Genomic DNA, 27,897 nt, shown 5'->3' with positions numbered 1-27,897 from the left:
AATAAATTTCCTGGCATCCTGGTTTGTGACTCATTTCATTCTAAGTAGTGTCATCCTCTTCAGCTTCCCGATTTGGACTTTTAGTCATATCTGGTGTATCCAAATTTGAGTATTTAAACCCACAGTAAGCAACACAATGCTGAATGGTTGTGATGCTAACTTTTCACTAGCTATCAGCAATAAACTGCATCAGTGAAGGACTGTGGATGCTGCTGGCCCAATTAAACAGCAAAGTGTTCCAAATAAGCAAAACTTTCCTTCCCCACCACAAAATAATCTTGCTTTGTTTTTGTACTTCTGTTTTTGGACCAAATAAGTGGCTGCCCCACTTAACTGGTGTACCAGTTATCTGGGATCTCCTCTTTTGGGATCTTTCAGATACTAGTGATCAGAATAGACCACTGTCAGAGACAGGATGCTGGTATATTTTATACCTGTGTACAGTGCATGTTGAACAGTTCATAGCATATAGTAGACAGCACTTAACAGAGACCATGGCAAAAGAGGAAAGAATGTATTTTTTTCTGTAAATGTAGGTTGTATAAAATGTTACATTATGTAGAGCAGTGTTTCCCAAGTCCAGTCCTGGAGGATATCCACAGTGAATATGCATGAACTTGATTTGCATACACTGCCTGCATTATATGCAGATCTGTTTCATGCATACTCATTATAGATAGATATCCTGAAAACCTGACTGGGAAGGGGCACTCCAGGACCGGACTTGGGAAACTCTGATGTAGAGATTGTTTATTTTATATAATCTTTCCACATATTTGTCACTTTCATTGCAGCACAGGTGTTACTGTTCGCACTACATATGTCTAGAACCTTTTGGCAATCTTTGAGGACATCTGATCCCCTCTGTTGAAAGATTCTAAGTGGCCTTATGGATTGTATATTTGCTGCTGCTGGCAAGGAGTCAAGATATATCTGTTGGAAGTTATTATCCCCTTGTGCTTTGCTTCCCTGAACACTAACCTTTACATGAAAACTATTTATGACATGATATTTTTATTTAATTTGTTAGGAAGTACATCCAGGTCTGTGTGCAGAACCTGTCTGACCTTCGCTTCCAGTTACTGGATAATAGCCTGCGAGACACTTGTGACTGTGTGGATCTCCAGCTGGTGCCTCTGAATGCCAGTCTCCAACAGGTAATGGATTTTGCAGGGATAGTGAGAGCAATACACAACCTCAGCTGATTATATGTGTCAGACTAAGCTGGCACACAGGGAGTGCATTCATTAAGCAATAGCCACATTAGATATGGTATATATACACATTACTAAGCAATTTGCTTTGTCATGGAAAGGGAGTACATAATCTACCAAGTATAAAATAAAGAAGTGAAAATAAATGGAATTTATGAAAGAAATGATAGATTCTCACTTTTTCTCTGTGTGATTACCTGTACTGCCAAGCCAAGAACACCACACAACTCGATTTATAAGGTTATTTTGAGGAATTTTTCCAACTGATAGCTGTTTTCCAACTGTTAGCTAGGTAACCCCATCATTGTTGGTTTTATTTTCATCTGAAAATACCAGCATGAGAACAGCCTCTGGAAGCTAGAGTGCCTGACCTAGAGAAGCCAAAGCAGGCAGAAAGTTGAAGAGAGTTTACCTTCAATGACATGGTTGATTGGGTCCACCTCCATTCTGGCAGCTGCTGTGCTGCTTTGGAAGAAAAAGAGTTCTGTTGTATATTATAGCTCTGCCAGGAGTTAATTTATGCCTGGTTATCTCCTCCCAGTGGCGTAGCTAGGGTATTTGACACCCGGGGCCGGTTATTTTTTAACACCCCCCTCCAAAATCCTGTACTAGGCATAAGGAGAATACAAAACATACCATAAGCAGTAATTTCTATGAGTCACACAAGGAAAAGGAAAGCACCTTAAACACAACTGTGAGCACTAGAACATCAATTCACCTATTGTAAAATGAAACCAGATAGAATAGTACAAATCGTCAATCCTGCACAGTCAGTGCCAACAAAAGCCCTGTCTTTTTCACAGACACACCCTAATCCACTATAGAATAAGTAATCATAAACTTTCTATTTAAACAAAAATTGAACCCCCAAGATGCCAGATTCTGCATACAATGCAACACACAGAAACAGAAAATGTCCCCTAGTACTGTGCAAAATATAAAGATAGCAAATGTAAATTTGAAAAAACTAACAAATACCAATAACTACTTTACAAATTAACAAATAGAAATAAAACAAATATAGAAAATAAAATAATACCATTTTATTGGACTAATACATTTAGCTTTCAGAGGCCAAAACCTCCTTCCTCAGGTCAATACAGTATACTGCTGTTACAGCATCCTATCCTGACATGAGGAAGGGGGTTTTGCTCTCCAAACGTTAGTCAAAATGTATTAAAATTTGTCCAATAAAAAGATCACCTTATTTCCATATTCTATTTATAAACATTTATTAACACAGCTACAATACTACTTTATCCTAAAGCAAAAAAAGAAAATATATATATTTTATTTACAGTTTGTTGTCTCTGGTTTCTGCTTTCCTCATCTTCGTTTCACTGTCTCCCTTCCATCCAGTATCTGTCTTTGCTCTCTCCGTACCATCTAGTGTCTACCTTCTCTCTCTCCCTGCCCCTGCTATCCACTGTCTGCCCTCTCTTCCCTGTCCCCTCCATCTACCATCTGCCCTTTCTCTCCCTCTGCCCCTTCCAACCACTATCTACCCTCTCTCTCCCTTCCATCTAGCGTCTGCCCTCTATCTCCCTTCCATCCTCTATCTGCCTGTCTGCCCCCTCTCTCTCCCCCTTCCATCCACTGTCGGCCCTTTCTCTCTGCCCCTTCGATCCACCATTTGCCCTCTCTCTCCCATCCATCCAGGGTCTGCCCTCCCTCTATTCCCCCCTTCCATCCAGGATCTGTCCCCTCTCTCTCTCTGCCCCCTCTTTTCAGCCCCCAGTTCCAGACCCATTATCCCACCTGTCCCTAGTTCCAGCCCCAGCCCATGTCTCCCACCAGTCCCAAACTTCAGCCCCAGCCACTTCTCCCTGTCCCCTTTTCATCCTCTGCCCATTTTCAGCCCCCAATTCCAGTACTAGCCCCCTTATCCCACCTACCCTCCTTTTCAGCCCCCAGTTCCAGTCCCCTTAATCCACCTGCCTTGCATTAGGGCCCCCCTTTTCAGCTCCAGCTCCATTCTCTCACCTGCCCTCCTTTTCAGCCCCAGACCCATTGTCCCACCTGTCCCAGGCATGGCCCCATTCTCCCTCCTGCCTCCTTCTCAGACCCCAGTTCCAGATCCAGCCCCTGTCTCCCCTCTGAGCCCCCCCCCCCCGACCCAGTCCCCTTCTCCCATTTGAGCCCCCCCAACCCAGTCCCCTTCTCTCATTTGAGTTCCCCCAACCCAGTCCCCTTTTCCCATCTGACCCAGTCCCCACCTGCCTACCGTCAGCTCCCTCAACAGCGCCTTCTCTCTGCCACCCGACCGGCTGCACTGCAGTTTAAAAATCGCTGAATGGGCAGTGCCCCAGCCAGATGTAAGAGCGAGGGGGGGTGCTCCGCTTCCACTGCGCCTAACCGAAAGGCTGCTGGCACCGCAGTCAGCTCCTTCGACAGCCCTCCCCCCCCCCCTGCAGTTTAAAAATCGCTGAATCGGCGGTGCAGCTGTATTGTGCAGTGAACCGCCTCTGCCTGTAAAAGAAGCGGATCGCCTCATCGGGCCTTCTCTCACTGTGTCCCGCCCTCCTCTGATGTAACTTCCTATTTCCGCGAGGGCGGGACACAGTGAGAGAAGGCCCGAGAGGCGATCCACTTCTTTTACAGGCAGAGGTGCGTTCACTGCGCCGCCGATCGGGGCGCGCCGCCGATCGGGGCGCACCGCCCCCACCATTCTGCCTTTGCTAAGCCACTGTCTCCTCCCCTCTTCGATTTTCTTCTTTCAGCCTATTCTATAATGTGTTTCTTGCTACTCTATTTTAATTTGTAGACCACTTACTGTGGATATCTATTGATACACAGTATATCAAGATAATTAAAAAAAATTCCAGGAAAGTCTGCATCAACATTTAGTAACCATAAATGATCCTGTGACTAAGACATTCTTTCCAGATGATGTGTTGTCCTCTTGTATCAAGGATGCAAAGTATGGATGGAACCACTGTCCTTATTAGAGATTCAGTCATTAGGCTTATAGATAACTAAGTTGCCTGTCACTTATAACCACAAACAAAGGAAAAGGGTGTGGGGGGGGGGAGAGAGAGAGAGTAAAAGTATTTTATTATTATAATTGCAGTGGATTGTGAGAGATCCTTCTCTCCTAATGCCATTAATATGATTTATTGTAACCTAGACCTGCTGTATTGTATTCATATCCCCCCTTTCCTTGTCTTTTATTAAAATTGATTTTATTGTAAACTGCTAATATATTATTTTATTGGCAGTATATCAAATAAATTTGAACCTTTGAACAATATATATATATATCCCACTGCTAATGCTAGGGACTTTCCAGAACTATTGTATATATTCATATAAAGTATTGTTCAAAGGTTCAAATTTATTTATATATATATATATATATATATATATATATATATATATATATATATATATATATATAGCCTATCAGCATTTACCAGAAGGAGATTGGATGGGCAATCATTTGTGAGAGATGACTTGCTTTCTGAAACCAAAGCTTAGGCGAAACCAGCATATCAGCAAGGTTACACAGAATATTATGGTAAAGCATTTACTTGGAACAAATTGCAATTTTAACTATAATAACACATAACACTTCTGCTGAGTCCACATTAACATACATTTGAGACCTTCCTTGTCATTTAATGCCAAGGTGGACTTCTAGAGAGTGTCCAGATACCAATGACATTAGTAGATGCTGGCAGCTAAACTTAGGATGCTAGGAAGGAAACTAAAACCCAGAACACTCAGAAATGTTTACAGTTCCATGTACAGGACTACAGAGACAAACTGAGTGCCACGGTCTGAATGAGTGAATGAGACAGTGAAACAGGAAGGAGGACTTTAGATTAGTTTGGGTAATTTTAGGGAAGAAGAAAGTTTATTTTGGCAGGATAGACACCATCTTAAAGTGGTACCAGGCGACTGGTATTGGCAATTGAAATGGAGATAGAACAGCTGTAAACTAGAATAGAAGAAAACTGACAGACACTCAAGAGCATTTTGTTCAGAGCAGGATATCTGTAAAGGCTGCCAGTATAAAAGGGAAATTAGAGAATCTTTATAATGAGAATATGGAAAAGGCTGATTACAATTTACCTACATCAATTGCTAAAAAGTGAGTTGTGAAAAAGGATGAAAATACATTCAGGTGTTTCAATGCAAATGCCAGAATTCTGGAGAATAAGTTTGGAGAGTTTGAATATGTGACACTAGTAAAAAAAAAAAAGCCCTGTTTCTGATGCAAATGAAACGGGGGCTAGCAAGGTTTTCTTCAGAGTGTGCATGTGGGAGTGTGTGTGTCCCTGCCTTCTGCCCTTTCTCCCTTCCCCTGTGCTGTCTGTCCCCTCTGCTCTCTGTCCCCTTCTCCCTCTGAGTCCTTCAGTGTTAAGTTTCCTGCTGTTTGTTTGTGTTACAGAGAGAGTGAGGGCATCTGCCCTCTCTCCCCTCCCTCCTCCGAGACCTTCACTGTTACAGAGAGAGCGATTTCATGCTGTGCTGTGTTTTCCTTCACTGTTTGTGTTACAGAGAGAGCGAGGGCGGGGCGGGGCAGACACTCATGGGGAAACCGGATATCTCTACCGCTTCACACTTCCGGCTGGAGGCTTCATTTAGAACGTTGGTGGTGCCTTTTATATATAGAGAGTAGATAAAGGTATTGACATAATAAGGATCTGGTGTATAAAATATATTGGGTATATATTTTATACACCAATATATATATTGAGTATAAAATATATTGAAATGGCATAGTAGATAGACATGATGGCATTACTGCTTGTGAGTGATCCTGCCCTGCCTGTTTCCAGGGTGACTAGTAGCAGAGACATTGGGTAGGATCAAGCCAATGGAAAAGTTGTGGAGGCACATTGCTGGAAGTCAACTTTTAGTCTTAGAGACTGTGAATAGCATCCAGCCAATGAGTAAGCTCTGTGTGTGGTGGGGACTGGAAAGCTAATGTAGCCACAGAAAGGGAGTTGTTGAGCCCTGTGCTGTAGAAATGAAGTTTTTTGGAGATGGATGAGAATTGAAGCTGTCTCCAAAATGGGGGAAGCAGTTCCAATAACTGCCACGTACAATCGCTGATTCATAGCAACATAGCAATTATTGAACTACACTTTTTATACAGTCCTCTCCTTTCATCTTCTCTCCTGGTCACAGACATACAGAGAACCAATACATATATAAATGCACAAATGCACATGCAAGCTTATATGCACAGACACGTGTATACATATGAACATGCAGAGACATACCAGTCCACAAAGTTAAACATACGCACACATGCAGAAAACACACAAACATACAAAACTGAGATACACACATACACACATTATAAGTATACATATACAAAATAATATATTTTCACACATACTAAACACACATTAAATATAAATACTATTCACAACCCCCCCCCCCCCCAAGAAAAAAAAAGCATCCAATAGCAAACATAAAATGTAAATATTCACCAGACCCCTCACATAATAGAAAGCCTAGCCTAAAACCTAGAAATCACTTTAATCAGAGCAAGGATACATTTTAAAACATGTGGAGGGGCAATTTCGATAAGTCGTCCAAGTTTGAATTGGGACATTTTTTCACATAATGCCACTTAACCCTTCATTGCCCCAGGTACAAAAATTTAGATTGTGAGCCCATTAGGAACAGAGAAAGTACCTGCATATCTCTCTATATAAAACGCACCTCCAACGTTCTAATGAAGCCTCTGTTAGCCAACATTCTAAAGTGAAGGGGGTGAGATCGCATTGTGTCTGCCCCGCCCACGCGTCAAACGTGATGACGTCGAGGGCGGAGCAATGACACTCAACCAATCGCAACGCTCGGCAGCGAAGTGTCAGGGAAGGAGGCGGCGCTCTCGACGTCTAGCCTTCCCTTCGCTGTGTTCCGCCTTCTTCTGACGTCAAGGATGACGTCAAAAGAAGGCGGAACACAGCGAAGGGAAGGCTAGACGTCGAGAGCGCCGCCTCCTTCCCTGACGCTTCGCTGCCACGGAGGTAAATTTAAAAACAAGAAAAAAAAAAACCATGTTGGGGGGAGAGAAGAGGGTGGCCACTAAACAACAACAATGGGAGCGGGAGGGCAGGGGAGAAACGACAGCATGGATGCGAAGGGGGGAGGGGGGGAGAAGAGGGCGGCCCAGGCTGGGACATGGGAGAGAGAGAAGCATGGATGCAAGGGGGGGTCATGAAAGGGAGACAGGGGACTTGCTGCAAAAGGATGAATGGAGGCAGCAGGGGACAGAGGGGCATGGATTGGGATGGCAGGGCTCAGGAAGAGAGGGCAATTGCTGGAAAGGGATGAATGGAGGGGGCAGGGGACAGAGGAGCATGGATGGGCATGGATTGGGAGGGCAGGACTCAGGGACAGAGGGAAATTGCTGGATAGGGATGAATACAGGGGACAGATGGCCATGGATGGAAATGGATTGCAGGGCAGGCCTCAGGGAGAGAGGGCAATTGCTGGATAGGGAAAAATGGAGGGGCCAGGTGACAGATGAGCATGGATGGGCATGGATTCGAAGGGCAAGACTCAGGGAGACGGGAATTGCTGGATAGGGATGAATGGAGGGGACAGATGGCCATGGATGGATATGGATTGCAGGACAGGCCTCAGGCAGAGAGGGGAAATGCTGGATAGGGAGAAATAGAGGGGCCAGGTGACAGATGAGCATGGATGGGCATGGATTCGAAGGGCAAGACTCAGGGAGACGGGAATTGCTGAATAGGGATGAATGGAGGGGACAGATGGCCATGGATGGATATGGATTGCAGGACAGGCCTCAGGCAGAGAGGGGAAATGCTGGATACGGAAAAATGGAGGGGCCAGGTGACAGATGAGCATGGATGGGCATGTATTGGAAGGGCAGGACTCAGGGAGAGGGGAATTGCTGGATAGGGATGAATGGAGGGCACAGATGGCCATGGATGCATATGGATTGCAGGGCAGGCCTCAGGCAGAGAGGGGAATTGCTGGATAGGGATGAATGGAGGGGCCAGGTGACAGAGGAGCATGGATGGGCATGTATTGGAAGGGCAGGACTCAGGGAGAGGGGAATTGCTGGATAGGGATGAATGGAGGGCACAGATGGCCATGGATGCATATGGATTGCAGGGCAGGCCTCAGGCAGAGAGGGGAATTGCTGGATAGGGATGAATGGAGGGGCCAGGTGACAGAGGAGCATGGATTGGAAGGGCAGGACTCAGGGAGAGGGGAATTGCTGGATAGGGATGAATGGAGGGGACAGATGGCCATGGATGGATATGGATTGCAGGACAGGCCTCAGGCAGAGAGGGGAAATGCTGGATACGGAAAAATGGAGGGGCCAGGTGACAGATGAGCATGGATGGGCATGGATTGGAAGGGCAGGACTCAGGGAGAGGGGAATTGCTGGATAGGGATGAATGGAGGGCACAGATGGCCATGGATGCATATGGATTGCAGGGCAGGCCTCAGGGAGACAGCGAAATTGCTGGATAGGGATGAATGGAGGGGCCAGGTAACAGAGGAGCATGGATTGGACTCACACTTTCACTCTGACTCTCAAACACTCACTCTCACATACACTCTCCCAAACATACACACTCCGAGGAAAACCTTGCTAGCGCCCGTTTCATTTGTGTCAGAAACGGGCCTTTTTTTACTAGTAATAAATATAAACTGCTTTAATTGTATCACAGAAAGGCAGTATATCAAATCCATGACTTTATAGAATTATGGTTGTACATACATCCAAAAAAGTCCATCTTAGAGCCATTGGGAGAATTATGCTTTTCTCTCACACATCCCCCTTTCCACTTCTTCACTTTCTGCACTTTGTCAAACCTTTAGCACCTGCTTGGAACAAGACATCAAGATGATAAATGCTACTGGTTAATTACTTCTTTGCTGGGTCATGAATACTCTAGTATTTGGCCTGGTATCACTGTAAAAGAAGGAAAAACAGTAGAATGATTTATTAGCCCTAAACTGAAAGGAGTTAGACCCTGTGCCCAAAATGACTTCTGAACCACCAGATCAGTTATAAGAGTTGTGAAGCGGTTGTCACTTAAGGAAGATTAGGGTTAAGGTTGATCCCAGTAATACTGAGATGCATGCTTATAAGGAACATGATGGTATTTCTTTCTTTGCAAAGTTTCCTTTTGATGGAAATACAAATAATAAACTGAATGGATGTTGGGGTTAAGAAAATAATTCTTGCAATGTTAAAGTTAATTCTCATGTAACAGATTATGGTGTTTTCACAGTTTAACCTTTGATAGCAATACAGAAATGCTACAGCATATTGACATAGCCTATTTCAAACACAGCACTGTTTATGTATTTATTTACCCATTTGGATTTTCTCACACACTTCTCAGCCGTATCTCAAGGTGAGCCACATACTGTCATCCTTAACAATTTGGACAGTAATATGCTATGTGAAACAAAACTGTTATTCCTTTCCCTTTTAAAATTGGGCATAACTGTAGCTAAATGCCTGGGAGGCAGTGTTTCAGTTTTGTTTGTTTTTAATGTAGCATTGAAAGTAATAAACCAAAGATTTGCTCTGAAAGCAACACTTTGCTGCCCCCTATTGGACTTTAGAGGCAACTTTAAATTAACCAAGATATGGTTTAATTAAATGATAGGTGGGGACAAATGCTTTATTCTTACCAGCACACCGCTGAAACTTCACATATACCCATTTATGTGGCAACAGAATACAAAAGAAATGCTATAGCATGATACTGAATTCAGTTTTCAAAATTAGCAGCTGCAGAGAAATTATTTACAAAGCCAGAATGGAAGGAGTCTGTTAAACCTTCCTCTGTTGCCAAGGCAAACACAAATACTATGGCTATCAGTAAAAGCAAACCATGGTTTATTTCAATGCCAACGCCAAAAAGAAGACCAATCAGCACACGCTTATGGCAGAATTTAAATTAGAAATGGGGTACCCCAGGCCCAAACATTACTTTTACATGAAAGGACAAAATGTTGCTTTCAAAAATTATTGAGCAACTAGTTGGACAGTGTACACTTAACAAACTCACAAAGGACAAGACACTGTCTTTAACAACACAACACTACAGGGTATTACTTGGTTAGTCCTGGGACCACCTAGTGGTAGTGTTAATATGACATGAAAGAGGGTTAGTATATTAGTAATGTTACATTTTTATTTTTGCTTCCCCCCTCCCGTCATGCCAGAAGTGGTAGCAAGTTGTCACTTAACAAAACATGCTTATACACGTTGTAGTGATAATCTACCACTTGTGCCTTCTCTCAGTTAACAGGTACTCCTGATTCAAGAGATCAGTTAGCTCTTGAATGGAGTTCAAGGAGTGCCTACATGATTCTTCCTGCATTCCCACTTCAGCATGGACCGACTCAGAGTCCCAGTAGGACATTAACACTGTCCATGTATTGACAGCAGAAAGTTTTGGCTCAGAAACATAACACCTTTTGTTTAGTAATGATACCTGATTACCACTGTCATGCCTACATATGGCAACTTTAAATTCTATTACAGTATCCTTGCCTTTCTCAGTGGTCTCAATAGAGGATTTACCACAAAACGTTTCAGTGACATCCTTTGAAAAATGTACCAGATACAGCTGTGGGTCATTGTGGTGGTATGCCACATTATCAGATATTCTAACCTTAGTATAAACATTATCCCAAGATCGCATATTAAATCTCTGCTTCCATTGGTACACATTAACAGGTAGAATAACAAGCAAACTGAACACAAACATAAGTTCCAGTCGTTCTACATTAATGTGTGAGGGGCTTGTAATTTTCAAACGAAAGACAAGTTACAATAAGACCTGTTTCAACTGGCTGAGAGTATTCTGAACATGCAAGTTAGAGGACAGTCTGTCATTATAGGAAAATGTTTTTTAATCACATGCTGGGGATCTAATGCCCTGTACACATTATATGTAACCATCTGGGACTGTGGCCAAGATGCACTAAAAAATCGTTAAAGCCCTTCCCTTACCGATTCCCTTAGCGAATCGGTAAGGAACGGGCATGCATCAAGGAAAAGGAATGCAAATGAGCTGCTCGTTGTAGCTCACTTGCATTCTCTATTCCATCAGTAAACAGTCGGCCGGTGGAGCATGCGCAGAGCAACCAAGTGTTATGCCGGCTGCTCTGCGCATGCCAAGGACGTCCTTTATGGACGTCCCTCACTCAAAAAACAACAAAAAAAAAGAGGACGTCCCTGACGAGCAGGAAACTTGTCAGCAGCCTGAACCTCAGAAGAGAAACAGTGCTGAAAAGAGCCCCAGTTAATTTAAGTGCTACTGCTCTTCGCTTGTGTAACATTTCCATTGTTTACTTCTTTGCATGTTAAAGGCAGGCTTACATCAGGCAATCAGGAAGGACTTCTGTGAAGAAAAAAAAACCATCCACGTGCTAGTCAGGGATGTCTAACAACGAGCTGGACGTCTTCCTGCAGCTTTTGTGATGGGCGTCCTTCTTGAACGTGTTTTTCCTACCTGCAATGCTTTCAGCTTGTGCCCCCCCCCGCCAGGATCGGAACATGCGAGGACATCCAAATCAAAACTTTTTGGACGTCCCTCCCTCCAGGTCTCTGTCAGCCAATCCCAGCGCGTTTAGCTGATACTGGTAACAGCTAAACGCGCTGGGATTGGCTGATAGAGACCTGAAGGGAGGGACATCCAAAAAGTATCAGGAGGAGGACTTCTCTGAAGAGAAAAAAAAAAGGACGTCCCTGTTTTTCTTACCTGCCTGAACTGACCACAAGCACAGTTCTCTCAACAGTCCCCTCCAAAAGAACCCTAGGTTTTCAGCTTGCGTTCCATATCATCAAGCTGATCAATCCATAGACTGGTGGGTTGTGTCCATCTACCAGCAGGTGGAGATAGAGAGCAAACTTTTGCCTCCCTATATGTGGTCATGTGCTGCCGGAAACTCCCCAGTATGTTCTCTATCTCAGCAGGTGGTGGTCACACACAGCAGCAGCTCTGGCTAGGCCTCCAAGCCTAATTTTTAGGTTTTGTTGAGTGCCTGGGGTTGAGGGCTCTTTTGAGCAAGTGCAAACCTGGTGGTGCCAGGTCCCTCCTTTTCTCCCCCCTCCCGCTGGCTCCGTTAAAAAAAAAAAAAAAAAATTTTGAACGTCTTTAAAGGCGTTTATCTCGACGTTTATTGAAGCGTCTATTGCAGCTACTCACTGGGACACCAGGTCGTTACAACTCGGAGCGGACAGCAGGTAATTTTTACCTTTTATAGCGGGCAGGGGGTTCCCCGATTCTTCTCCTCGTGGCATATGGCGTCGGAGGGCGAGGGCGCAAAGGGTCGCTCCCCGGGTCGCTTGAGCGCTTCTAGAGGGGATGCGGGGGTCTTAAAGCCTGATTCGCCCTTGTTGGGTGACGGTTTCGTGACCGATGAATGTCCCGGTCCTTCCTCCGGCGTGGCGGTTTTTCCCGCCATAAACGCCCATCCCCCGCTCCTCGCCTCCGCCATCTTGGCCGGCCACGCGGCTCGGACGGCTTCTTCTTGGGCCGCCCTTGAGGTTGGAGACATTAATGCCATGAACGCCCTTAATTTGGGCGACGGCACAGAAGCGGCTAAAGTTAAGAGCCGTTCTTTCCGCGCGGCTCCTTCGCGGAGTTTCGCGCCGGACGCCATTTTGGATGCGCAGCATGTCTCTCCCCCGCTATTGAGAGCGCCGGTTGAGGGTGCGTCTAGGGCTGTTGCCCAGGCTGCGGAAGTGCACAGTTTGGGGGGTTTCTCCCCGAGTTTGTTTTGCTGCTGCATCAGGCCTTCCTCATGCACAACGCTGCCCCTGCTCCCTCGTCTGGTAAAGAGGTTGAGGTTCCCAGAGGTAACGCCCTCGGGTTGATTCCCAGGCCTTGGAGGACTTTGTCTCCTCCGATGTAGATGAGGGCAGCGTGTCTGAGGTCTCCCAACGGTCCTTTGCGGATTCCTTGGAGGAGACGGATCCCCGCTTGGATGGAGCGGATGACCCCTCTGCAGCGCGGCTTTTTAGCCCAGAGGATTTGCCCAACCTGTTGTTACAGGCCATGGACACTTTGAAGATTTCCTCTCCGGAGGACGTCTCTCCCTCAGCCCCTGTTGGCTCTGCCATTATGCTGGGGACGAAGCGCCCGCCTAGAACCTTCCACGTGCATGATGCCATGCACACCTTAATCTCGGCTCAATGGGATGTCCCAGAAGCGAGCCTTAAAGTGGCTAGGGCTATGTCCCGCCTCTATCCTTTGGCTGTGAGTGAACGTGAGGCCTATCTGTGGCCTACCGTGGATTCTTTGATCACTGCGGTGACTAAGAAAACGGCGTTGCCGGTGGAAGGTGGCACAGCCCTAAAGGACGCCCAAGACAGAAGATTGGAGGCGGCCTTAAGGTCGTCCTTTGAGGCGGCTGCTTTAAATTTGCAGGCCTCAGTTTGCGGCTCCTATGTGGCCAGGGCGTGCCTGACTATGGTACAGCGGGCTTCCCCCTCGGATCATTCCTTGAGGGCTGATTGGCCGGCCCTGGAATCGGGCTTAGCCTATTTGGCAGACTTGCTGTATGATGTCTTGAGAGCCTCAGCTAAAGGCATGGCTCAGACAGTCTCTGCGCGGCGGTGGCTTTGGCTGAAACATTGGTCTGCTGACCACGCCTCTAAATCCCGCCTGGCTAGATTGCCTTTTAAAGGCAAGCTGCTCTTTGGGGTTGAGCTGGACAAAATCGTGACCGATCTCGGCACGTCTAAGGGCAAGAAGTTACCAGAGGTCAGGGCTCGGGCTAGTGCTCGTCCCGGTACCTCCAGAGGACGGTTTCAGGAAGCCCGTCGGTACCGCCCGGGCAGGTCGGGTTTTTCTGCCCCCTCTTCCTTTAAGAGGAATTTCTCCCCCAAGCAGCATTCCTTTCGCAGAGACCGCCGTCCCGGAGGTGCTCCCTCCGGTCCTCCCCCAGGGTCTCGTACCCAATGACGGGGTCTTGGTCCACGCCCCAGTGCAGATTGGAGGACGGCTGTCCTCGTTTCTGGGCGAGTGGACCGCAATAACTTCAGACGCGTGGGTGCTGGAAGTCATCAGAGACGGCTACAAACAAGAGTTCTGCCGACCCTTAAAAGACGGGTTTGTACTCTCTCCCTGCAAGTCTCCGGTCAAAGCTGTGGCAGTGCAGCAGACCTTGGACAATCTGATCCGCCTGGGCGCGGTCGTTCCGGTGCCAGAAAGTCAGCTTGGCAAGGGACGTTACTCCATTTACTTTGTGGTACCAAAGAAAGGAGGTTCTGTCCGGCCTATCCTCGACCTCAAAGGGGTCAATCGGGCCTTGAAAGTGCGGCACTTTCGCATGGAGACTCTCCGCTCTGTTATAGCGGCAGTGAAGGCAGGAGAGTTCCTGGCATCCTTGGACATCAAGGAAGCGTACCTACATATTCCCATCTGGCCTCCTCATCAACGCTTTCTGCGTTTTGCAGTCCTGGGACGACACTTCCAGTTCAGAGCCCTCCCTTTCGGGTTGGCTACTGCTCCGCGGACCTTTTCCAAAGTAATGGTGGTCATCGCGGCCTTCCTACGAAAGGAAGGGGTACAAGTCCATCCTTATCTGGACGACTGGTTGATCCGAGCCCCCTCTTATGCAGAGTGCGGCAAAGCTGTGGACCGGGTAGTTGCTCTTTTGAGCTCCCTGGGATGGATCATCAACTGGGAGCAGAGCCAGCTGCGCCCGACTCAGTCCCTGGAGTACCTGGGAGTTCGATTCGACACCCAAGTGGGCAGAGTGTTCCTGCCAGACAATCGGATTGTCAAACTTCAGGCTCAGGTGGACCAGTTCCTAGTAGCCTCTCCCCTTCGGGCTTGGGACTATGTGCAGCTGTTGGGCTCTATGACGGCCACGATGGAAGTTGTGCCCTGGGCCAGGGCTCATATGAGACCACTTCAACACTCTTTGCTGCAGCGCTGGACTCCGATGTCGGAGGATTATGCTGTGCGCCTTCCCTTGGACCCAGCAGTGCGCAAGGCGCTGAGCTGGTGGATGCAGACAGACAAGTTATCTGCGGGAATGCCTCTGGTGACCCCAGAGTGGATTGTCGTCACGACGGACGCCTCGTTGTCGGGCTGGGGAGCCCACTGCTTGGGAAGGACAGCGCAGGGGCTCTGGTCTCCTGCAGAGGCAAAGTGGTCTATCAACCTCCTGGAACTCAGAGCCATTCGGTTGGCGCTTTTGGAGTTCATCCCGGTACTGGTGTTGAAGCCTGTACGGGTCCTGTCGGACAATGCCACGGCTGTGGCCTATGTCAACCGCCAGGGAGGTACCAAGAGCGCCCCTCTAGCCAAGGAGGCTATGAATCTTTGCCAGTGGGCGGAAGCGAACCTGGAGCAGCTTTCAGCGGCCCACATTGCCGGAGTCATGAATGTCAAGGCGGACTTTCTCAGTCGCCATACCTTGGAGCCCGGAGAGTGGCAGCTATCTGCTCAGGCGTTCTTGGACATCACGAAGCGCTGGGGCCAGCCGAGCCTAGATCTGATGGCGTCATCGGCCAATTGCCAAGTGCCGCGCTTTTTTCAGCAGAGGACGGGACCCTCGATCCCTGGGAGTAGATGCTCTTCTCCAACAGTGGCCGACACAAGAGCTTCTCTATGTGTTCCCGCCCTGGCCCATGTTGGGCAGGGTGCTAGACCGGGTGGCAAAGCATCCCGGCAGGGTAATCCTGGTGGGTCCGGATTGGCCCAGGCGTCCCTGGTATGCGGACTTGATCAGGCTCTCAGTCGACGATCCTCTGCGGCTGCCAGTGGAGCAGGGCCTGTTACATCAGGGTCCCGTGGTGATGGAGGATCCCTCCCCCTTTGGTCTTACGGCCTGGCTATTGAGCGGCAGCGTCTGAGGAAGAAGGGCTTCTCAGACAAGGTCATCGCCACTATGCTGAGAGCGAGGAAGCGCTCTACTTCTACTGCTTACGCCAGGGTTTGGCGTATCTTTGCAGCGTGGTGTGAAGCAGGCTCACTTTCTCCCTTCACTGCTCCAATTTCTTCAGTGTTGGCGTTCCTGCAAGAAGGTCTGGAGAAAGGCCTATCGCTCAGTTCCCTTAAAGTCCAGGTAGCGGCTCTGGCTTGCTTCAGGGGCCGCCTGAAGGGTGCTTCCCTGGCTTCACAGCCAGATGTGGTGCGCTTTCTCAAGGGAGTTAATCACCTGCGCCCTCCTCTGCACTCAGTGGTGCCTGCGTGGAATCTCAACCTGGTGCTAAGAGCATTGCAGAAGCCGCCTTTTGAACCCTTGTCGAGGGCATCTCTGAAAGACCTGACGTTGAAAGCAGTCTTTTTGGTGGCTATCACTTCAGCCAGAAGAGTTTCCGAGCTCCAGGCGCTCTCATGTCGAGAGCCTTTTCTGCAGTTCACTGAGGCAGGAGTGACTATTCGCACAGTGCCTTCCTTTCTGCCCAAGATTGTTTCTCGCTTCCATGTGAATCAGCAGCTCTGTCTCCCTTCCTTTCGTAGGGAGGACTACCCAGAGGAGTACTCTGCTCTTAAATATCTGGATGTGAGACGAGTCATCATCAGATACTTGGAAGTGACCAATGATTTCCGGAAATCGGATCATCTGTTTGTCCTGTTTGCAGGTCCTCGTAAAGGTCTGCAGGCTGCTAAGCCTACAGTGGCAAGATGGGTCAAGGAAGCCATTGCAGCGGCTTATGTGGCCGCGGGGAAGGTGCCGCCTATCCAGCTGAAGGCTCACTCCACGAGAGCTCAGGCGGCCTCGATGGCAGAGGCCGGATCCGTCTCCTTGGAAGAGATATGCAAGGCGGCAACTTGGGCTTCGGCTCATACATTCTCCAAGCATTACCGTTTGACTGTGGCTGCACGGGCGGAGGCCCGGTTTGGAGCTTCAGTGTTGAGGTCAGGGATTTCAATGTCCCGCCCTGGGTGAGTACTGCTTCGGTACATCCCACCAGTCTATGGATTGATCAGCTTGATGATATGGAAGGTAAAATTATGTATAATCATACCTGATAATTTTCTTTCCATTAATCATAGCTGATCAATCCATAGCCCCTCCCAGATATCTGTACTGTTTTATTCTGGTTGCATTTCAGGTTCAAGTTTAGTCTTCAGTTACTTCAGAAAGACTTCGTGTTCAAGTTTTTTCACTTGGATTTTTCAAGAGTTAAGACGAGTTTGTGTTACAGTGAGCTGCTGCATTCCTCTCCCCTCCGTTTTACGGGGCTGGATTGAGACTTAAAATTCTGCCGGCACTCCCTCCCGCTTCGTGCGGCTGTAGGGCAGCTTTGTACCCCTCCCGCTTCGGCGGTGTTAGGGTCAGTCAGCTCCTCCCGCGGTTGCGGTTGCAGGATAAGCCAGATCCCCCCGCATCGGCGGGTGTGGTGTCCCTCCCCCGCTCCGCGGGGATGAGCTGGACGGATTCCCCTCCCCCACTTGTGTGGGGATGAGCTGGGTTAATTCCCCTCCCCCGTTTCGGCGGTGGTGAGCTGGGCAGAGTGTCCCTTCGTGGGTGTAATTCTCTAAGTGCTGAGTCCTGCGGATGGAGCTTTGATATCGACATACTGGGGAGTTTCCGGCAGCACATGACCACATATAGGGAGGCAAAAGTTTGCTCTCTATCTCCACCTGCTGGTAGATGGACACAACCCACCAGTCTATGGATTGATCAGCTATGATTAATGGAAAGAAAATTATCAGGTATGATTATACATAATTTTACCTTCTCCCTCCCCCCCCCCCCCCCCCCCCCCCCCCCCCCCCCCCCACATACACACACAGAATCAGGACGTGCAAGGACGTCCAAGTCAAAACTTTTTGGATGTCCCTCCAGGTCTCTCTCAGCCAATCCCAGCGCATTTAGCTAATACTGGTAACAGCTAAACGCGCTGTGATTGGCTGAGAGAGACCTGGAGGGAGGGACATCCAAAAATTTTTGATTTGGACGTCCTCGCACATTCTGATCTTGTGGGGGGGGGCACAAGCTGAAAACAACCTTGGAGGGGACTGTTGAGAGAACTGTGCTTGTGGTCAGTTTAGGCAGGTAAGAAAAACAGGGACGTCCTTTTTTTTTTTTTCTTCTTCAGAGAAGTCCTTCCTAATTGCATATAAGAAAAACATGTCCAAGAAGGGACGCCCATCACAAAAGCTGCAGGAAGACGTCCAGCTCATGTTAGACGTCCCTGACGAGCACTTGGATGTTCTTTTTTTCTTTCCGATTCCCTCACAGCAGCCCCAACGGGAGGTGCAGACCTCCCGTTAGGAGTTTCCACGGTAAGGGAATCGGAAAATGGTAGTGCATCTCATTACAATACGGTTTCTACACATTATAATACTAATTTGCTCATCTGCATTCTGTTTTCGTTAGCTGCTACCGTGATCGGAAAATGGCTGGGAGAAGCCATTAGTGCATGCCAGGGTTTACTACTTGCTCGTTAATGGCTCGTTAAGTTTTGTGCCTCTGACCCTCTATCCCATGCAGGACTTTAGGTACTATATATAGCACTTTAAAAGAACCCTAGGTTTTATAGGTAAAGGCTATAAAGTAAGTTGTTGCTCTATCCCAAAACTTCTTATATGTAATCATACAAGCACCAATATTCCGTATTCTTTGCAATTTCTTTACCACCATTTTAGAAAGACCCAAGTAAAAGGCATTACACTAATCAAGATGACTTAAAACAGTGGCATGTAATATGTAAACCACTTTGGTTGTACAGTGGAAAGGTGATATATCATCAAGAATCATAAACCTAAATTAACCTAAAATGTACTACTGTACAAAAGTCTTGGGTATGTAGATTAGGATGCAACTGCCAAACCATCTTCAGTTTAACCCAAGTCTTGCTCACAACACAGCTGACTTAAGTTTCCAATATTAATAAAGATGAAAGAAATACCCATAATGTTTCACCTCTGTTACAACCTTTATAGAAGAATTCAAATAATCAATAGTAGTTAACTGTGCAGGTAAATCAGTATGCCCAGTCCATAATATATCAGTTTTAGCCAAGTTCATTCAATACTCCAGTTGACTATTCACATCCCCAAAAGACCCTGAAGCATAAAAAATTAATTATCATCAGTTTGATCATCCTGCTCTGTACCGTTTCTAGTTCTGCTATATCTTTTTTTGAGATGTGAAGACCAGAATTGCACACAATATTCGAGATGTAGTTGCACCATGAAGTGATACAAAAACATTATAATATTATTTGTTTTATTCTCCATTCCTTTCCTAATAATTCCTAATGTTCTATTTGCCTTCTTGGCCACCATTGCACACCAAGGAGAGGATTTCAACATGTCAGAGATGACAACTAAATCATTTTTCTGAGTGGTGATTCCCTCTGCTAAAATATAGTAACTTAGTAGATGACAGCAGATAAAGACCTGTACGGTCCATCCTGTCTGCCCAACAAGATAAACTCATTACATAAGGTTTGATGTGATACTTCATATGTATACCCGATCTTGATTTGTCCTTGCCATTTTCAGGGCATTGACCTTAGAAATCTGCCTGGCATGGTCCTTGTTCTAAAACTTCAGAAGTTGTCATCAAAGTACCTGAAAAGCTCCACTCCAACCCATCTAAATCTATTCAGCCACAATCAGGGCACAGATATAGAAGTCTGTCCAGCACTGGCCTTGTTTTCCAAGTTCTGAAGCTGAATCTTTCCAGCCACGATCAGAGCAGAGACCATAGAAGTCTGCCCAGCACTGGCATTGTTTCTCAGTTACTGGTGTTGCCATCTAATCTCCGCTAAGACTCTTTGGATCCATTCCTTCTAAACAGGATTCCTTTGTATTTATCCCACAAATTTTTGAATTCCATTACCATTTTCATCTCAATAATGGAATTAAAAAATGAGTAATCATGGCTGAATAGGTTTGGATGGGTTGGAGTGGAGCTTTCCAACATTTGGTAGAATAACCTGACTTAACAGTAGGCCACATTGATAACTTCCTCCCTAAATTTCATTTGCCATTTGCTATCCAGTCTCCCAGTCTGATGAGGTCCTCTTGCTACCTTCAAAAAATATAGCAGATTGGTGAGCAGAATTTCCCATGACTATGGCTATATTGGTTTTGTCCCATTAATGCATGCCTTTGTGCATGTTTAGTAATTTTGTTCTTTTTAATAAGCTCTATCAGTTTGGCTCTCACATTATTTAATGTGTACCTTCAATCTTTGGGTCAGATATTAGTGGTGTTCTTCCCTTACAGAAATTCATTAGAATTTACTTACCAAACAATGGATATAGTTTTTTAACTATGGGTTGTTTTTTTTTGTGGACAAGTCAAAAAGGCGAAATTGGACCAAGAAAAAGCTAAAATCTTATGGGTAGTAGATTTTTAAAAATGCATTGAACCAACTATTTTTCTAATTATAGTGGGAATGAAAATGGTTTTATATGAAGAGATTAAGCTTATAGGAGTCTATTTGGATTCATATTTGACCATGAATGCTCGTTTAAATATTTTAGTAAAATAAATCTTTAGTAAATTGTGACATACTAAACACATCAGGTCATACGTAAAAGAACAATATCTTTTAGATAGCAGGTAAAACAGTAATCCTGTCTACTTTGGATTACTGCAATAATGCTTTCATTGGATTACCTAATTTTCAAATTTCCAGACTACAAGTTTTTCAAAATGTCACAGCTAAATTGATTTTTTGGAGGCTCCAGATAGGATAGATCGACTTTATATTTAATCACATTACATTGGTTACTGAGTCAAGTGAGAGCAGAATTTAAACGTCTATTTCTTTTCAAGATCCTGTATAGGTTAACACCACCTTATATGACATCTTGGGTATCTTGGTATATCCCTAAACAAAGTTTACATTCTGAAGATCAGTGGAAAGTTACTCTTCCTTCTGCTAAACAAATTAATCTTTTTGGAAATAAAAAGAAGTATAGATGGTACTAGATCAAAATTGTTGAACATTTTATCTCTATATTTACACTCATAAGAACATAAGCATTGCCATACTGGGACAGATCGAAGATCCATCAAACCCAGCATCCTGTTTCAAAGGGTGGCCAATCCAGGGTTACAAGTACCTGGTAAGATCCCCAAACAGTACAATACATTTTATGCTGCTTATCCTAGAAATAAGCAATGTATTTCCCCCAAGTCCATCTCAATAATAGCTTATGGACTTTTCTTTTAGGATACTATCCAAACCTTTTTTAAACCCCGCTAAACTTACTTCCTTTACCACATTCTCTGGCAACGAATTTCAGGCAGTTATATGAGAAATTTCATCAAGCTCTGAAGACATGGCTGTTTAAGAAGCATTAGTGTATGCAGTAAATCAGATTATTTTATACTATTTACATTAATGTGATTATGATTTTGTGGTTCTATATTGTTATACTGATGTGATTATACATTTTGCTAAGATTACTTTTAACTTTCATCCAGCAAATTGTAACAAGGCAGTATTGAGTTTAGTTTTGTAGTGACAAGATCTTTTGTTAAGGAGGTTTTTTTTTTTTTTTTTTTGTAACCCTCAGTTAAAATTCTTATTGTACTCTTCCTTGAGCAATAAGTTATAAATGAGAAATTAAATTAAATCAGGCTCACCGTCTAGTACTTCTGGAACCTTTTTTATAAATTGGTGTTAGGTTGGCCAGTCTTCAAGTATAACACTTGATTTTACAGATAAGTTAGAAATTATTAATAATAAGTCTGCAATTTCATTTTTTAATTCTATCAATACTTTGGGGTGTATACTATTCAGTCCAGGTAATTTGCAATTCTTTAGCCTGTAAATTTCTCTGTTTACAGAGATTTGTTTCAGTTCCTCCGACTTACCACCATTAAATACCATTTCTGGTATGGGTATTCCTCCAACAGTAGATTGACGCAAAGAATTCTCTCCTGAGTTCTCCTTTTACCCCTCAATCATGTAGTGTTTCAACCGATTTTTTTCCGGTTTCTTGCTTCAAAAGTTTTTAATATATGTTTCTTCCTCGGAGGGAAGCTTCTTTTCAAAGCCTCTCTTTTCCTTCCTTACCTGTGCTTTGAATTTGACTTTCATTTCTTTTGCTGTTTCCCATTATCTTCATTTGAATCCTCCTTCCATTTTCTAAAGAATGATCTTTTAATAGATGTGGGTCTCTGCTCAAGAATCTCTGCATTATTATTATTATTTGTTACATTTGTATCCCACATTTTCTCACATATTTGCAGGCTCAATGTGGCTTACACAATACCGTAAAGGCATTCGCCAAATCCGGTATGGGATAGGTACAAAATGTTGTATTGGGATAGGGAAGATAAGATTCAGTTAAGTTGGGTTGAGGTAAAAGAGTTCATTAATGTCCAATACGATCTTTAATAGTGAAGTTGCAGGGTTGAGTCATTTAAGTTGGGTCATTCAGATATACCCTTCCGAATAGGTGAGTCTTTAATGACTTTCTGAATTTTAGGTAATCATAAGTAGTTTCCACCACTTGTGGCAATGCGTTCCACAGGCGCGTGCCTATGTAAGAGAAGTTGGACGCATGGGTTGTCTTGTATTTTAGTCCTTTGCAATTTGGGTAATGGAGATTCAGGTAAGATCGTGATGAACTGGTACTATTTCTAATTGGGAGATTGAGATCTTAGAATTTTCTAAGGGTTTAGGTGCATATCTTTGGGTTTAGGAACTTAATCAGCAACTTATGGTTTCCTTTCTTGCTGTAAATGTCCATTAACCCCCCCCCCCCCCCCCCCCCATAAATATCTTCTACAAGCCTAATAGCTTAGAATTGGGCTTCTTAAAATATCCTAATATCCAGTCATTAATTCTTTTAGCCTACATATTCAAGATGGATAGGATTCTGTAGCTTAGGCTGTCTAAGGAGGTGGTTTCAAATAGAAGAGGTTTATAATTTGACATGAGAGGAAATCCTTAGATCCTTTCTCTGCTTTAGTGAATGGACTAGAAGGTTACTAGGCTGTATAGAGAGAGGTGTGACCAGCAGAAGAAAAGAGGTGTTGATGCCCCTGTACAAGTCGTTGGTGAGGCCCCACCTGGAGTATTGTGTTCAGTTTTGGAGGCCGTATCTTGCTAAGGATGTAAAAAGAATTGAAGCGGTGCAAAGAAAAGCTACGAGGATGGTATGGGATTTGCGTTACAAGACGTATGAGGAGAGACTTGCGGACCTGAACATGTATACCCTGGAGGAAAGGAGGAACAGGGGTGATATGATACAGACGTTCAAATATTTGAAAGGTATTAATCCGCAAACGAACCTTTTCCGGAGATGGGAAGGCGGTAGAACGAGAGGGCATGAAATGAGATTGAAGGGGGGCAGACTCAAGAAGAATGTCAGGAAGTATTTTTTCACGGAGAGGGTGGTGGATGCTTGGAATGCCCTCCCGCGGGAGGTGGTGGAGATGAAAATGGTAACGGAATTCAAACATGCGTGGGATAAACATAAAGGAATCCTGTGCAGAAGAAAGGGATCCTCAGGAGCTTAGCCTAGAATGGGTGGCAGAGCTGGTGGTTGGGAGGCGGGGCTAGTGTGGGCAGACATATACGGTCTGTGCTGGGGCTGGTGTTTGGGAGGCGGAACTAGTGCTGGGCAGACTTATACGGTCTGTGCCGGGGCTGGTGGTTGGGCGGCGGGGATAGTGCTGGGCAGACTTATACGGTCTGTGCCAGAGCCGGTGGTGGGTGGCAGGGATAGTGCTGGGCAGACTTATACGGTCTGTGCCAGAGCTGGTGGTTGGGAGACGGGGTTGGTGGTTGGGAGGCGGGGATAGGGCTGGCCAGACTTATACGGTCTGTGCACTGAAGAGGACAGTACAAATAAAAAAAGTAGCACATATGAATTTATCTTCTTGGGCAGACTGGATGGACCGTGCAGGTCTTTTTCTGCCGTCATCTACTATGTTACTATGATTAGGTCAATCATGTAATCTGGGGCTACTCCATAGATAATCTTATGGATTAAGGTGCAGATTTTGAAAGAGATGCGTTCTTTGATAGGAAGCCAGTGCAATAGTTCACAGAGTGGTGTGGCACTTTGGAATCGTGTCTTACCAAATATCAATCTGGCTGCTGTGTTTTGTGCCATTTGAAGTTTCCTTGTGAGTTGTTCCTTACATCCTGCATAGATTCTATTGCAGTAATCAACGTGGCTTAATACCATTGATTGAATTAGATTGCGGAAAACATCTCTTGGGAAGAAAGGTTTTAAACGCTTGAGTTTCCACATTGAATGAAACATTTTCTTTATGGTGGAGCTGACTTGGGACTCGTGTAAGATTTCTATCAATAATGACACCTAGTATTTTGAGACTATCAGAGATGGGAAGGGAATGCTCTGGAGTGAATAAAGTTGTGGGTTTATAATTGTACTGGGATGAGAGGATAAGGCAATGCGTTTTATCGGTGTTCAGCTTCAATTGAAATGAGTTGGCCCAAGAGTGCATGATGTTCAATCCATTTTTTATATCGTTGAAGATTTCTGATAAATCTTGTTTAAAAGGGATATAGATTGTAACATCATCAGCATAGATGAATGGATGGAGACCATTATTCGATAGGGACTTGGCCAATGGGATCACTAAAATGTTGAAGAGTATTGGTGATAGAGGTGAACCTTGGGGAACTCCACAGTCTGATTTCCATGATGATGATGATATATTTGTATTAGATTTAACTTGGTATGACCTGGTGGTCAGAAAGCCTTTAAACCAGTCAAGTACATTTCCACCAATTCCAAAGTGATCTAAACTTGTTAGTAATTACCATATGCCAAGCTTTTTATTCTGCAAAAATATAAGATTAGGTTATTGCTGTCTTCTGCACTGAGGATGCCTGTACCAGAGTATATGGTGTTAAGGGTCTGGTCTCCTATTTTTAGAGGGAATGCCCAGGAGGCATCCATTGTCCGTGTCCTGTCACCTGTGCTTGTCCTCTGCCTCTCCATTTTTTTTATGGGTCTTCAGGGAAGGAAGGGGAGTGGCTGATTCTGGAAAAGATTTTAAGGTCTCCATTTTATATCATCTATATTGGCCCTTTCTTTTCAACAACTTACCATAGTGTTGGCAGTTTGGAACATCATGATTTGTGGAGGTTATCTTCTGCCTACAGAGAGGTTTTGATGCTACCCATAGAGCAAACCAGTTCAACAAGATTAAATTCAGCTTTGGGAAAAGAATATTCACCGAGGATATGCAGGACATCATTGTTACCACATATGGGTGACGTCCCTGACAGATCCGCAATGCAGACACTGCATAGCATTGTAGATCAATGTTTCCCAATCTATGATGGTTTTGATGTGGGATCCGGGGTCTCTGTCTTAGGCATGCGCAAACTTGGCTGTGTGTTTCAGGCCTAGAGCCAGTGGTTCAGGAGAAACTCACGGTGTTTGTTTAATTACATGCTTGATATATCACCATTACTAATACAACAGATCACAGCAGTTTACAATAAAATCAACAATTAAGGAAAACAATCAGAAAAAGAATGGCATAATCAATAGTATAGTAGTCACATACAGTGGTGGAAATAAGTATTTGATCCCTTGCTGATTTTGTAAGTTTGCCCACTGACAAAGACATGAGCAGCCCATAATTGAAGGGTAGGTTATTGGTAACAGTGAGAGATAGCACATCACAAATTAAATCCGGAAAATCACATTGTGGAAAGTATATGAATTTATTTGCATTCTGCAGAGGGAAATAAGTATTTAATCCCTCTGGCAAACAAGACCTAATACTTGGTGGCAAAACCCTTGTTGGCAAGCACAGCGGTCAGACGTCTTCTGTAGTTGATGATGAGGTTTGCACACATGTCAGGAGGAATTTTGGTCCACTCCTCTTTGCAGATCATCTCTAAATCATTAAGAGTTCTGGGCTGTCGCTTGGCAACTCGCAGCTTCAGCTCCCTCCATAAGTTTTCAATGGGATTAAGGTCTGGTGACTGGCTAGGCCACTCCATGACCCTAATGTGCTTCTTCCTGAGCCACTCCTTTGTTGCCTTGGCTGTATGTTTTGGGTCATTGTCGTGCTGGAAGACCCAGCCACGACCCATTTTTAAGGCCCTGGCGGAGGGAAGGAGGTTGTCACTCAGAATTGTACGGTACATGGCCCCATCCATTCTCCCATTGATGCGGTGAAGTAGTCCTGTGCCCTTAGCAGAGAAACACCCCCAAAACATAACATTTCCACCTCCATGCTTGACAGTGGGGACGGTGTTCTTTGGGTCATAGGCAGCATTTCTCTTCCTCCAAACACGGCGAGTTGAGTTCATGCCAAAGAGCTCAATTTTTGTCTCATCTGACCACAGCACCTTCTCCCAATCACTCTTGGCATCATCCAGGTGTTCACTGGCAAACTTCAGACGGGCCGTCACATGTGCCTTCCGGAGCAGGGGGACCTTGCGGGCACTGCAGGATTGCAATCCGTTATGTCGTAATGTGTTACCAATGGTTTTCGTGGTGACAGTGGTCCCAGCTGCCTTGAGATCATTGACAAGTTCCCCCCTTGTAGTTGTAGGCTGATTTCTAACCTTCCTCATGATCAAGGATACCCCACGAGGTGAGATTTTGCGTGGAGCCCCAGATCTTTGTCGATTGACAGTCATTTTGTACTTCTTCCATTTTCTTACTATGGCACCAACAGTTGTCTCCTTCTCGCCCAGCGTCTTACTGATGGTTTTGTAGCCCATTCCAGCCTTGTGCAGGTGTATGATCTTGTCCCTGACATCCTTAGACAGCTCCTTGCTCTTGGCCATTTTGTAGAGGTTAGAGTCTGACTGATTCACTGAGTCTGTGGACAGGTGTCTTTCATACAGGTGACCATTGCCGACAGCTGTCTGTCATGCAGGTAACGAGTTGATTTGGAGCATCTACCTGGTCTGTAGGGGCCAGATCTCTTACTGGTTGGTGGGGGATCAAATACTTATTTCCCTCTGCAGAATGCAAATAAATTCATATACTTTCCACAATGTGATTTTCCGGATTTAATTTGTGATGTGCTATCTCTCACTGTTACCAATAACCTACCCTTCAATTATGGGCTGCTCATGTCTTTGTCAGTGGGCAAACTTACAAAATCAGCAAGGGATCAAATACTTATTTCCACCACTGTACATCATGCTTACAAGTAGTCAGTTGTACAAGGATGCACAGCTGTCATCTCCATCTACAGTTCACACCACCCTAACCAGTTGTCGAGTGAGAGTTGCCAAATGCAAGTTGAAAATAATGAAGTTAGGACTTAATTTAGTAAAGGAGAATGCCAACCTAATCAGTGGGGCAGGTCATGCCATAGCTTTGGAGCCAGGAAGAGAAAGGCAAACGTCATCATTGACTCATAATATACTCTTCTTAGCTGAGACAAGGCCAGACAACAAGCATCTATTGAGTGAAGTACATGATTCTGTGTGTATGGAATCATCAGAGAAGACAAAGCAGAATACCCAGGTAAAAGTCTTTGTGTGATGGACAAAGGATTTTAAAGTATATACGGTAACTTACTGGCAACCAGTATAACTTAAATAGTAATGGAGTAATATGATCATTCCTTCTGGCAGGACAGAGAAAACAAGCAGTGTGGCCCCTTGCAACTTCTGGGTTCTCATTCGGACAAATGTGGACTGTGAAAAGTTGCAGGAAGACCTTGAAACTGGAAGACTGGGCATCCAAATGGCTGATGAAATTTAATGTGAGCAAATGCAAAGTGGTGCACATTGGGAAGAATAATTCGAATTATAGTTA

At 45.1% G+C, this 27,897-nt stretch overlaps 1 protein-coding gene across 5 annotated transcripts in view; it reads left to right on the top strand.

Annotated features, from left to right (window-relative positions):
- The window catches only part of TRAPPC10 (trafficking protein particle complex 10), a 485,548-nt gene that overhangs the window by 404,696 nt on the left and 52,955 nt on the right, over nt 1-27,897 (top strand). For all 5 annotated transcript variants that reach the window (XM_030203762.1, XM_030203763.1, XM_030203765.1 and 2 more), the window contains one exon: nt 1,031-1,157. In XM_030203762.1, the coding sequence (XP_030059622.1) occupies nt 1,031-1,157 (127 nt within the window). The remainder of the gene's footprint in view (nt 1-1,030; nt 1,158-27,897) is intronic.

This window comes from Microcaecilia unicolor, chromosome 5, assembly GCF_901765095.1.
Source record: "Microcaecilia unicolor chromosome 5, aMicUni1.1, whole genome shotgun sequence".
NCBI lineage: Eukaryota > Metazoa > Chordata > Amphibia > Gymnophiona > Siphonopidae > Microcaecilia > Microcaecilia unicolor.
Note: the sequence above shows the minus strand (reverse complement) of the source record. Positions and strands in the feature narration are given on the sequence as shown.